The sequence below is a fragment of the Sphaeramia orbicularis genome, chromosome 7 (genome assembly GCF_902148855.1).
Source record: "Sphaeramia orbicularis chromosome 7, fSphaOr1.1, whole genome shotgun sequence".
NCBI lineage: Eukaryota > Metazoa > Chordata > Actinopteri > Kurtiformes > Apogonidae > Sphaeramia > Sphaeramia orbicularis.
Window position 1 is genome coordinate 9,315,909 of NC_043963.1, and position 14,467 is coordinate 9,330,375.

The 14,467-nt window shown below is 35.8% G+C and overlaps 1 protein-coding gene across 1 annotated transcript in view; it reads left to right on the top strand.

Annotated features, from left to right (window-relative positions):
- Positions 1-4,657, top strand: part of kcnd1 (potassium voltage-gated channel, Shal-related subfamily, member 1) — a 192,862-nt gene extending 188,205 nt beyond the window's left edge. Inside the window, exon 10 of the mRNA XM_030139724.1 lies at positions 2,718-4,657. Coding sequence (XP_029995584.1) covers positions 2,718-2,925 — 208 coding nt within the window. The 3' untranslated portion in view covers positions 2,926-4,657. The remainder of the gene's footprint in view (positions 1-2,717) is intronic.
- Positions 4,658-14,467: the final 9,810 nt, after the last annotated feature.

The following is a 14,467-nucleotide window of genomic DNA, read 5'->3' on the forward strand; positions in this document are numbered from 1 at the left end:
GTTAAGGTTGGCCAATCAATCAAATTTAATTTATATCACTTCAAATGATAACAAAGTTATCTCAACGTGTACGACATATGACCTTTGTCATTCCAGTTGTTCATGATTTTAGATCTCTTTATGTTTCTGTTGGAAATAAATATGGACACAGTGACAGCTCCTCAAAAGTTCAGCCAAAATATTGCGATCTCCCCCTGGAGTTAAATACATGTAAATGTAAAGTGCAAAGGGAGGTTACAATAGATACTAAATACTTTGGTTTGTAGAGGATTGTTTTTTCTTTAAACTAGCGTAATTGCCCAAGTCACACTTTGGCCAAACTGGGATATCTGCATAACTTTACTCTCCTAACAGAGCTGCTTTATTTTATGCAGAAATCATAAATTGGCTTATGCAATTCCAAATTCTTGTCTCGTTCTCTACCTCGGACATTTGGAAGAATCAGTGCATGAAAAAAGATAGATATCTCAGACAAAACTGAGGAATCTGGGTGTCATCTTTGACCAGGACATGTCTTTAGAATTCTACTCCAAACACCTAGTCAAAAACTGTTTCTTCCACCTACGCAACATCTCCAAACTCAGATCTATGGTGTCCACAAATGAGCTCGAGATGATCGTTCACGCTTTCGTATCTTCTCGCTTAGACTACTGCAACAGCCTGTTTACATGCTTAAACAAGAAGGAGCTGGCCCGTCTACAGTTCGTCCAGAACTCTGCTGCCAGGCTCCTGACCCGCACAAACAGGAGAACCCACATCACTCCAATCCTTAAATCTCTCCACTGGCTCCCTGTTCTATATCGTCTTCATTTCAAAATTCTTGTGCTAACTTTCCGGGCCCTACATGGCCAGGCCCCTGCATACATTGCTTCCCTGATCCAGCCCTACAGCTCAACTCGTAGCTTGAGGTCTTCAGGACAGCACCTGCTGATGGTTCCACACACCTGTTTTAGCACACGCGGTGACAGGTCTTTTAAAGCTGTGGCACCACGTCTATGGAATGACCTGCCTCTACACCTACGGTCCATGGACTCTGTAGAGAGCTTTAAGAAACACCTCAAAACCCTCCTGTTCAAAAAGGCTTTTTAGTCTCCCACCTGACCCAGGACCACCACAGACTGATTACACTCTATGTATTCATCATAACGTACTCCATGTGTCATCCCCCCCCCCCCAGGCTCTCTATATCTCTATCGCTCTCTCTTTTCTCCTCCTTTACTCTCTCTCTCTCTCTTTAACCCCAACTGGTCAAGGCAGACAGCCATCCTTCAGGAGTCTGGGTCTGCTCGAGGTTTCTGCCCGTTAAAGGGAAGTTTTTCCTCGCCACTGTCACCAATCACAAGTGTTTGCTCCTGAAGGATTCTGTTGGGTCTCTGTAAACTTAATTTGATTCTGATTTGAATTGATAAAGCACTTTGTGACTCTGTCTGTGAAAAGTGCTCTATAAATAAAATTTACTTTACTTACTTTACTTATATCTTGTCAAGATCCTCCTGGTGGCCGAGAAGAAGGCAACAACAAAGAACTGGCTTAACAAAGAACTGGTTTAAGTCTTACAAACAATGGCTTTAAATCCTAGATGATATACTTGTCATGGAACATCTGACATATAAACTGAAGTAAAAAGAAAATCTCTTTATGAAAATTTGGGGAAAATGGCTGACATTCAGGGACAAATGTATCTATTAAAGGAACCTGCCTTTTCATTTGTTTGTTCTTCTGTTCTTTTGTTTGTCTTCTCAATCCTCAACCTGAGGAGATTGTATTGTTCTGGTAAAAATGAGAAATAAATAAAAATTGTAAAAAAATAAAAAAAAATCATAATTTGGCCAACTGACTCAGGCAACTATGCTATGACGCTAACGACATATGATCGCACATGTAATCATTGTAACTTTGCTGAAATAATAAACCTAATGGTTCCCTTAGACCAGGGGTGTCAAACTCATTTTAGTTCAGAGGCCACATTCAGCTAAATTTGATCTGAAGTGGGCCGAACCAGTAAAATAATAACATAATAATATAGAAATAATGTCAACTCCAAAATTTTCTCTGTTTTACAGTGAAAAAAGTACATTTACATTATGAAAAGGTTTACATCTGCAATTTATCCTTTCTAAAGATGTGAATAATATGACCAAACAGAAAAAATAAGTGTAATTTTAACAATATTCTCCTTCAGTTTATCATTTACACATGTACATCAGAACTTACAGATGACAGTGGATCTAAAATTACACAAAACATTTAATAACAGGTATAATCTTGTTATTAAAATTGTAATTACTTCTCTTAAGACATTTCAGGTTGTTCATATTTGTTCAGGTTATTCACATTTTTTTGTGAAATTATGCTTAGTTTTAGTGTAAATACATGAAAATATTTACATTTACAAAGAAAGAAATTTGGAGTTGTGAGTATTTATAGATTATTATGATAGTATTTTACTGATCCGACCCACTTGAGATTGAATTGGTCTGAATGTGGAACCTGAACTAAAATGATTGTCAGTATCTTACTGTAATTTTTGCATTTCACAACTTCATCCCGAGGGCTGGACCGGACCCTTTGGCGGGCCGGATTTGGCCCCCGGGCCGCATGTTTGACACCTGCGCCTTAGACTTTTGCACAGGACTGCACATGTCAGCTGTTGCAGAGGCTAACATACTTTATGGGCCAGTATGTCATTGTTGCTTCTGTCTTTGTTTCTTGTCCAGTCGTTCCAGTCTGAACGCCCAGGCAGAAGACCTGAAGCTGAACTGTGGGGAGCAGGATTTCACCGCCGCCATCATCAGCATCCCCACGCCGCCCGCCAACACACCCGACGAGAGCCTCCCTCCGTCGCCCGCCCCGATCCCCGGCATCCTGCGGAACACCCGGGCCACCACCTACACCCACGACACCTTCAAAATCTCCTCCTTATAACCTCCAACCATGATGCGACCTTTTTCCCCCCTGACGCCCGACCCAACGCCCCCACCTGCCAAACCTCCAGTGAGCTCCCTCCGAACCTCCCATCCTGAACTTGGGGCGCTGCTAAATGAGAACACAGATGGATACTCAGAGTACCGCCGGTTGCTTTCACTTCCTTTCACTTTTTTTTGCGGAATAGGTGGAATAACGTGGAAGATTTCACCGGACGACTCACAAAAAAGGTTTAAGGTCGATTTAAGCCGAGAAGTCAAAGAGTTCGGACTTTGGAAAGGAATTATAACGTTCTTGTGAAGACTTCCCTCACCCCCTCATGCACATTAAAATCCCTCAACATGCACTTGACCCTCTGCACAATTTAAAACCTTCTGACCATTGCACAAATCCAAGGAGGGTTCATCTTAGACCAACATTGGAAGGACGCAAAGACCTTGGGCACATCAAAACCAGTCGAAGAGTTGGCTTTGTTGGTGTCATTTTTGCACCGAAACTGAAACTAGTGCTTTAGAAGACGGGATGGAAACGGCAGCTTTGGACAGTGGTTGTATTTCTGAGACCAAAAGTGACATGAAAACTGCCTTGATTGGAAATCTGAGGAGAATTCGAGCAACTGATGGATTTCGGAGGCTGGTTCAGTATCGAGCGAAAAGTGTGTTCAGACTTTGTGTCGACGACCAAACAACCCTCAGATGCTTTTGATTACCAAGGAAGAAACAGGAAGTGGCTAGAGCTTGAATTAATGCTTTTATTTTGGCGGTTTCTTTTCTTCTACAGACTGGAGTGAAACTTCTGCTTGCTTGAGGAAATAGTTGGACCTCTTTTGCCTGAAATATAAAGATTATATGTTTGATTCCTGAAGATGTTTGGTGATGTGTGTGAAGAGACGTTAAATAGAGTCTGGAGTTTTGGGAGTCTGAGCTGGACTTGAGGGCTTTTCTAGGCCCTGATTCAGCAGCTCAGCTCATGTTCTGGACAAAAACCTTCATCTGCAAGTGTTTCCAGAAAGCTGAAAGAACATGAAACCCGTCAGACAGTGATAAAAAAAAAAAAAAAAAACGCTGCTGGGACACAAGAATCTAACAAAAAACCGAACTGACCTGAGTTTAACTGATCTATGCTGAGCCTGAACACTGTTCACACAACTACACTGAGCTGATCTTAACTTAAAGGAGCTGAAATGAACCGATCTCAGACGTGCTGGACTTAACCCCCGAGAAAAAGGGTTGAACTGTGGATCCAAGACCGGATGGATTTGGTCTGATGTGAACTGGTCTGGTGTGGCTGTAGCTCAGAAGTGTTTTGTCAGTGTCAAACTGACGCCCAGTCGGGATTCGAAAGCCTTTTACTTTTCAAAATATGCAACATTACAACAAGCAGGAAAATAGCATCAACAAAAGGAACAGAATAATAATAACAATAATAACGTGTGTGTTTAAAAACTACAGTAATTATTGCAGGGAACAAAATGTAAAGCAACTAAGAAATTCTTTTTGTTATGTGAGAAATAGCATAACAAGTATTCTGCAATATAGATTTCAATGGAAAAGGAAACGGCATCGCCAAAAGCTGTTTAGCATGAAAGCTGATTTGTCGTAGTGAGGTGCATTCTGGGTATTTTCAACACAGAGCAGTAAAAACGTGGAGGTTTTCAGATTTTCACACCGGAACGTGAAGCAACAAACATTAGATCTAAACACAAAAAAGGGGTTTTATTGTCTTATTTGCATCGAAGATAGGGCTGTGTATTGGCAAGAATCTGGCAATATGATACAAATCGCAATACTAGGATAGCGATACGATATATCATGATTTATCATGATACTGTTAAAAAAGCAATTTTTTTTTTTTTTTTTGTTTTTTAAGATTATTTCCTGGAAGAATTGAATTACACCAGAAATATGTACAAATACTAAACACATTTTTACTTGATCAGAACAGGATCTAATGCGAAAATCACAAAAAAAAAAAAAAAAAAATTCTAATTCTTCTAGTTTCCAAAGGAACTAACATCTGCCTCTTAGACAGTACAAAGTGCATTTAGGATGCTTCAAATAAACATCATTTAATAATACCGTGTTAAATAATAAGAAATAAAATATAAACAAAAAACAAAAATGAACCTCCGCCAAATCTGCATTTGAACAAATACCTAAAAATATTGATACAGTACTTTTAATATCAATACAGTATCGTGAAATGAAATATCGCAATATATTGCAGAACCAATATTTTCTTACACCCCAAATTGAAGGTAACTTTTTCAAAGGATTTAGTTCAAGTAAACTCCGCTCTTGATATTAACCTCAAAATATTCAGACAAAAATACATTTTCGTGATGTTTGACCTTTAATGTGGTATTAGAATTGAAATGAATATAGAGGAAAGACTCCATGTGGACTCTTCTACCCTTATAGAAATGAACTTGTATCATGTGATCACATTATACAGAGTGTCCACAGATTTATTACAAAAGCAAATGAACAGACAAATCTAATTATACTTTTCTTTTTTTCAGACAAGGTATAGTTTTTAGATGTTATGGGATGACGCTTCTGAGGAAGACTGTCAAGCAGGAAAAATCTAAAAACTATACCTCGTCTGAAGAAAAAGAAAAGTATAATTCTATTAACAGAAGACAAACTGAACGTCATTAGCCTTAAAAGATAAATCTGTAGAAATTACTACAAATGAAAAGTAGATTTTTTTCCCTCATTTAATCCACTTCTATATGGAAACAATCCTGGATTTGTTTCTATGCTAGCTGTAGCATCAGTGGCATTAATGATCTTTGGCTTCAGGTCGTTGATGTCCTGTATCTTAGTTCGATACACGATATCTTTAACATTAATCCCATACAAAGAAATCCAGGGCAGTGATATCTAATGAACGAGGTGTCCAGGGAATTGGACCATCCCCTCCAATCCACCGGTCTGGAAATGTTTGGTTTACGAACCCACCAACATGCGCAGGGTTCCTGCAGGGTCTGACACTGCAAAAATCTAAATCTTACCAAATGTATTTTTCTTATTTCTAGTCCAAATATCTCATCACACTTAAAATAACACACAATCACCTAAAGAGTAACTTTTCAGTGAGATAAAAGAACTTATTTTTAGGCAATAGATCTGGAAAATGTTATTTCAAGAAATCTTACTAAGATAATTTTCACTTGTTCCATTAGCAGATTTTTTTTGTTTTTACTTAATTCAAGATTTTTTTTGCTTAATGCAAGATTTTTTTTTTTGCTTATTCAGGTTGTTGGTTTTTTGCCCAGTTCAAGATTTTTTTTTCACTTGTTCCATTGGCAGATTTTTTTTGCTTAATTCAAGATTTTTTTTTTGTTTAATTCGAGATTTTTTTGTTGTTGTTCAGTTCGAGATTTTTTTTAATTTTTTGCTTAATTCAAGATTTTTTTTTTTGCTTAGGTCTCTCTCTCTCTCCCTCCCTCTCTTTCTCTCTCTCTCTCTCTCTCTCTATATATATATATATATATATTTTTTTTTTTTTTTTTTTTTTTTTTGCTTAATTCAATTTTTTTTTTTTTTTGCTTTTTTAACACTAAAACAAAAGAGGCAATAGGTCTTTCAAACCTTATTTCAAGAAATCTTACCAAGATAATTTTCACTTGTTCCATTGGCAGATTTTTTTTTTTTTGCTTAATTCAATTTATTTATTTATTTATTTATTTGCTTAATTCAAGCAAAAAAAAAAAAAAATCTGCCAATGGAACAAGTGAAAATGATCTTGGTAAGATTTAGATTTTTGGAGTGAGAGCCGTTACAGAGGTGGGACCAAATTATTTCATTTCATTTCATTTACACAGTCGTCGTTCTGGAAATAAAGGTGGAATATTCCCGGAACAGAAGTGCTGTGGAAAAGGGTTCAATGGACCAATGCAATGTGATTAAAAACCACCGAGTACATAGAACAAATCTGATTAAAATACCTCTTCAGTTACTTTTGTAAGAGACTTTGTGGACGCTGTATATGGTATGTTGTTCCGTCATTATCACAGTTACAATGAAACACTAATGTTTGAGATCACCAAATTAAAAATACGCTAAAAACCCTAGTAGACGAAGTACGAAGGCGTGTTGAATGTCCCAGACGTGTACAACATCAGCTGAAATGAGCATTTTGGCGAAACGTTTCCTGGACCATTTAGCAGTTAGTATGAGTGGCAGACAGGAGACAAGACGTACATACTGTAACATATTTTGTATCATAAACTTTCACCTGCATCTTCCAACCAAGTCCTCAAAACAAAAAAAGAAAAGGAAAAAAAAAAGAAAAAAAAAAAAAGATAGAGATGAAAGTCGTCGGGTATCTGACTGGCATTCTTCCGTGCATGAGCCTCGTACAGTAGAAGTAGCACTACTGATCATAGGAATTTATCAACCATATCAGAAAAAAAAAAACACAACACAATGGGGAAAAGTTATCATCTCTTCTTTTGCATGGTGACTTCTTGTTTTATTTTTTGCTTTTTGTTTTTGTTTTTTTTTCTCTCCTCCTATTAGTCGTCGGTTTGTTTCGTTGACCTCATCCTCCCCCTCGTCCCGAACTTTTCAAGACGAGTGTTTGCACCACCGAGAAGTGTACGTTAGACTACGAAGAAGAAATAAAACAGATTATATAAATGAATTTCAAAAAGAAAAACCATTCAGGCATGTTCCTCGCCAGAATGCAAAGTGTGTGTAAGTGTGTGTGTGTGTGTGTGTCCGGCTGTGTGAGTGTTAGCGTGCATTAGCGTGAATGTGTGTGTTTGTATGATGAGCAGTCACAAATATGCATGGATACCGTTATAGGTATTTTATCTGTTTTCTCCTAAAGTTTAATGAGAGACGACTGAGAGACGAGACTGAACACACCGTCTGATTCCACATTTATGTTCATCTGATTGTGTAGCCGTTTATTTTTCAGAAATGTTACTGTAAAAACACAAGTATGTTTTGCAGCTTACGCAGTGGAGGTTGACCGAGTGCGGGTTTTTAACGTCTGATATAACGACAATATTTTGGAGTACAGAAAAGTCAATAGGTTGATTAATTGGCTGGTAATTACACCACAAATGGGAAAATCTCTGACTTTTCTTGCAATTGGATTCGTATTGAACTGAAGATTTAAGTCAAATAAAGTTTATTTATAACTACGGAACTGAATATCAAACTAATTTTACAAAATCTAGACAATTTTTACTACAATTGTTATTTGTTAAGCTATTAACTTCTATTAAAATTCATCAGTGCTAGCTCATTAAAACTAAATTTCTGCAAATGCCAATATGTAAAATGCGCAATAACCATGATGATGCCATTTGGAAAAACCGATATGTTGATTAATCGGCCGATCATTACACCACAAATGGGAAAATCTTTGACTTTTGTAGCAATTGGATTCTTATTGAACTGAAGATTTAAGTCAAATAAAGTTTATTTATAACTATGGAACTGAATATCAAACTAATTTTACAAAATCTAGACAATTTTTACTACAATTGCTATTTGTTAGGCTATTGACTTCTATTAAAATTCATCAGTGCTAGCTCATTAAAACTAAATTTCTGCAAATGCCAATATGTAAAATGCGCAATAACCATGATGATGTCATTTGGAAAAACCGATATGTTGATTAATCAGCCGATCATTACACCACAAATGGGAAAATCTTTGACTTTTAGAGCAATTGGATTCTTGTTGAACTAAAGATTTTAGTCAAATAAAGTTTATTTATAACTATGGAACTGAATACCAAACTAATATTACAAAATCTAGACAATTCTTATTACAATTGTTATTTCTTAAGCGATTAACTTCCTTTAAAATTCATCAGTGCTAGCTCATTAAAGCTAAATTTCTGCCAATGCCAAAATGTAAAATGCACAATAACCGTTAACTGTGTCCATTTGGAAAAACTAATACGTTGATTAATCGGCCAATTATTACACCACAATAGGAAAATTTTTGACTTTTATAGCAATTGGGAACATGTTCCCCTGGAGATCTAAGTCAAACTAGTTTAAATACTAAATATGGAACTGAATATCAAACTTATGTTACAAATCGAGGTAATTCTTGGAACTATTGTTCATTTTCAAGCCTTTAATTTCCTTCATATTCCATAGTACTAGCTAATTAAAGTTATCAGCCAAAATGGGAGTGTTGTAATGGTGATCCTGTCATTTGGAAAAGCCGATGTGTTGATTAATCGGCCGATAATTACACCACAAATGGAAAAATCTTTTACTTTTATAACAATTGGATTCTTGTTGAACTTAAGATTTTAGTCAAATAATGTTTATTTGTAACTATGCAACTCAATATCAAACTAATATTGCAAAATGTAGACAAGTGTTATTTGTTAAGCTATTAACGTCTATTAAAATTCTTCAGTGCTAGCTCATTAAAGCTAAATGTTTGCCCATGCCAAAATGTAGAATGCACAATAACCGTTAACTGTTTTAATGGCCATGATGCCATTTGGAAAAGCCAACAGCCTCATTAATCGGCCAATAATTACATCAAAAACAGGAAAATCTTTGACTTTTCTACCAGTTGGATACCTGTTCCCCTGGAGATCTAAACTATGTTAATTCCTAATTATGGAACTGAATATCAAACTTATGGCACAAAACTGAGGTAATTCTTGGAATCATTGTTATTTCTTAAGTTGTTAAGTTCCTTTAAATTCAACTATGTGAGTTGACAGAAGCTAAGTGTGGTCAGTGCGCGATTGCTGTTTATTATTTTCAGCAGTCATGCCATTTGGAGTGAAAAAGAAAGCCAATAGGTTGATTAATCGGCCAATAATCACACCACACTGTTGGAAAATCTTTGACTTTTCTTGTAATTGGACTGAAGAGCTAAGTCACATTGAGTGAACATCTAAATATGAACGTAAATATCAAGCTAATTGTACCAAATTTGGGCTTTTCTTGGTACCATTGCTATTTTTTTAAGTTTTTTTTTCCCCCTCCAAACCATTAATACTAATTGATGTTAACCATTGGCCAATATTGGACCTTCCGATTTGTGAAATACATTTTTTTTTTTTTTTGGCAAATGAATACGTCTCTAATATGAATTTTTTTATTTTTTTTCAATATATCCTCCAAAATGTGTTAATATAAGCGCATTAATGCACTAATACTGTATATGTGGTTCAACTCCTCAGATGTTAAGCTGCAAAATGACAAATAACGACTGTGATGAGAGTATTTGCAAAATTTGCAAGAATATCGACCAACATTTTTTATTCTGTCTTGAATAGTGTTTATTCCTACTAGTTACCATTTAAAGACAGTGGTGTTTGCTGCCCCCTACTGGATGAACAGTGTATCACTAACATGTGTGAGGTTTTTTTTTTGTCTTTATAATCACATCCTTGTATCTTGTATTGAATATGAAAGAAGACCAGTTAATGTGTTTTTTTTTTTTTCTCTCTAAATGCTTAAATCTTTATTAATTGACTCCTGCCCTTATATAAAGTCTATAAAGGTTCTGTAGTTGATGCCAGCTCAATAATTAACTGTTAACTGCAAATCATTTGAACACATTACTCTACAGTTAGTTAAACATTCTGCCAAATGATTCATAAATGGCATTTCATCATTTACTATTACAGCCCCGTAGTCCAAAAAATACTGGTAGACGTAGGCGGGGCTTAAATGGAAGCAGCGACGGATGACGAATCTTCATTTATAGACTCTAGTCATAACAATTAATCCCACGTTTCCCATTACAGACCTTCATTTAATGCTGTTTTTTTTTTTTTTTTTTTTTTTTTTTCACATATTCACTAGGTTTTGCAGCAACTGGGGCTTTATTGCACAATTTCCCATTTGAAATGCAGTTCATCTATTATTATTACAGGCCGGTAGTGTTATTGGACTTACTACAGATTAAAAAAAGAATGATTAGACTGGATCATAAAGTAACTGGAAGAGTTTTCCATTGGATCCATTTTATGCAGTAATGATCCATGACTGTAAAACCCAAAAAAATCAGTTTATAAGTTGTTTTAAGAGTTAAAAACCCATTGAATGAACCTTTATAATGTCAAAAATCTGTTAGTTTTATTTCCAGTCACACTTAAATGTAATTTTATTAATCTGTAGAAATCAGAATTATGATTTTTTTTTACTACTATTTTTATTTTTTCTGGTAAATTTAGGGTTTTTTGCTGTATTTTTGCGTCCTTTTCAGGTTTGACAAGATTGTTCTAAAAAAATCTCTTTTTTTTTTAAACTGTATTTATAAATGTACTGTCTGTTATAATTACACTTCATTTCAAGTATATATTGTGCGTTTGAGCTACAACAGTTCAGAATTCATCTAAGGTGGTGATTATCAAACTGCAGATCAGCCGTTTTTAAGTTGAAAGCCTCATATTATTAAATTCCTGTCGTTTAAGATTAATTTCAGATGAAAAATACTATGCGATGAACTCGATAAAGCACACGGATAGAAGCTGGAGTGGGTAAAAATGAACACCAGGGCCGATGCTGGTGTGAAAATCACCACCTCAGATGTTCTGACAGACGGTGACGTTCAGTCTGGGAGTGAATGAGGAGACGGTGATGAATGAAGGAGAAAACAGCATTAAAGCACAGAGGTGTATATTCCATTCCACTAATAAAGACAACAGAACCCAGAGACACGCTGTGCTGGTTTTTACTCACATTCTTCATCGTGTTGTGTTTAACCCTTTCATGCATAGTGGTCACTACAGTGGACAGCTATTCTACAGCTGTTCTTTTGTATATTCATTAATTTTGTTGTTTTAGTTCCATATCAGCCGACACAGTGGACACTTATGCATCATCCTATACGCTGCAACTCATACCATTATTGTAAATTTGCTGTTCTTTATAAACCTAATCTGCAGTGACATGTTTAAGTGTAAAAAAATTGCTTGATATCGTTATTAGACTGTAATTAGCAGCTTTTTTTTTTTTTTTTTTTTTTTACATATTATCTCCATGAAGTGAGTAATAACTAGTATTAGAGTATGTTAAAATGTGACAAAGCATCAGATTAGCAGCATTAAAAATGTTTTCACACAGTATATCAGTAAATCCATGTTTTTTTTGCTTCAGAAATTAAACACATAGTGTCCAGCTGAGTGGACATTTTTGCAACTCCATGAAAAATAAGTTCATACATTTTTTTAAAATTTTTTTTCAATGGCATTGTTTTTTTTAATGCCTAAAGAGGAATAAAAACACTCAGGAAAAAAAATATCTTGATTAACCCTTTCATGCATACTGGTCACTACAGTGGACAGCTATTCTACAGCTTTTCTCTTCTATATTCATGGATTTTGTTGTTTTTGTTGTTTTGTGTTTTTTTCACGCATGTCTTTATCAAAGTTTTAAGACACTACATATCTTTTCTGACATGAACTGGTAACATTTTGTAGATCTCTTCTGAGCATAAACCCCTAGAATCACAAAGCCTTCCCCATAGTTTTAACACAATTTATCAGTAAACACATGTTTCTGTGTGTCAAAAATTAAACATGTGGTGTCCAGGTGAGTTGACATTTTTGCAACTTCATGAAAAAAAGGTCCATAAGAATTTTTTTTTTCATTATTATTTTTTTTTTATGTATTTTTTTAATTTTTTAAATTATTTTTATTTTCTTTTATTTTTTTATATTTATTTTTCAGAAGAAAATTTTCAATCGCGTTTTTTTTTTCATGCCTGAAGAAGAATAAAAACACTCAGGAAAAAATTTTGATTAAGGTTCTCATAATTCATACATGAAAGGGTTAATAAACGTCATGTGTTTAACCCTCCGGTATCTGGGTGCACCTTTTAGGCACACTTTGCACTTCATTTTAAAAAACTTCATATTATTTTTCACAATTTTAATAAAGTTAGAATTCAAAAGTTGTTCATTTTTGCGTGATCTTTAAAATTCTGGCCACCAACAAAAATTTGCACATTGTAAACAAAAGAAAATTACAAGACTAGCATCTGTCTCCCAAGTGTGCCTAAATGCTAACGTTAGCTAATGTTTGACCTTAGAGCAGGGGTGTCCAAATTTTTTTTAAAGAGGGCCAGATCTGATAATGTGGAGATTGCCAGGGGCCAGTGGTCCCTTCGGACGTTTTTTAAACAGTAAAAATTACATATAAACACGTTGTTCTACAGCAAGTTTATTTTCATTGTCACAATATCATTTTTTTAAATGGCAGTGTAACCAAATCTAAGCCACTCAGGTGTGAACAAATTTTTAAAAAAAAACAATTCTGCCTTCCTTTCACATCTGGAGTCAGATAACATAGAACAAACTGTGTGGAGTATCTGAAACATCCAAGAAGTTGATAAAAATCTTAACCCCACATTCATTTAAAACATGACTTATATGAGTAATCATTACTCATATATTACTCAGTAATGCAAAGTCTGTTAACATTTCAGATGAAAACATATAACTTTTACTCTTGTCTTTCACAAAATTATTCAGAAAGTAATATTTGTGTCACATCTACAAGTACATAACACCAGCAGTTAGAGGCAACTAACCTGGCAACTTGGTAGCCTGCCTTGGTGGTGAATTCACTGAACTCCAGGTTCACATGAAGAGTCACTGTTGTGAGTTTAAAGCAGCTTGAATTTGCTTCACTTTTTCGGAGCGCAAACTCCCAGCTAGCTTGTCATACGCGTTAGCATGTTTTATCTGCTAGTGTCTCTTTACATTGAATTCCTTAAACAAGGCAACAGTCTGTTGACAAATTAGGCAAAGATAATTGCCTCGATTTTCAGTGAAAAAAATTGTAATTCCCATCTCTCCTGGAAGCGGCGGCCCTCACTGTCAACTTCCGTTTTTTTATTTACAGGCGCCGTGGTTAGAAATTAGCGAAAAGGAGAGCAGAGCCAGATAGAGTTATAGTGGTGCTGCCACCATGAGGTGAAAGGAGAAACTGCATTTTGAACCTTTTATGATTCATGTGCTCGGTTCAACAGTCCAGCGGGCCATAAATAACACATTCTAAAACTGAAGCTGTGGGCCGTATAAAATCTGACCGTGGGCCGTGATTGGCCCCCGGGCCGGACTTTGGACATGCCTGCCTTAGAGGAACTGAAGGAGTTTTTACACTTTACTGATATTTCGAACTATTAGGCCTGTAACGGTACATGTACCGAACCGTTTCGGTACACACCTGTTCGGTTCGGTACACAGCTGTACCGAAACGACACAGTATGATGAGAAAAAGAAAAAGGAATGGAAGACGTCATTCGATGCGGAACTTTGAATCTGTGCAAGTTTCCCACAGACTTAATACAGGAGCACACACTGAACCGAAATATGAAACAGCAGCTGATATAAGGTTAAAAAAAAACAACAAATATGATGTGAACCTGGAAGGAAGAGACTGAAGACCCTCCAGCATCAGTCCAGTCCAGTTTGGATCAGTTCAGGTTCAGGTGAAAGACAACAACCAGGAAAGAGATGTTAATAAGACAGACATTGTTTGGCTCCTAGGAACTACGGTAGTTCTAAAACACTGACACTAGCTCTGTCTGTC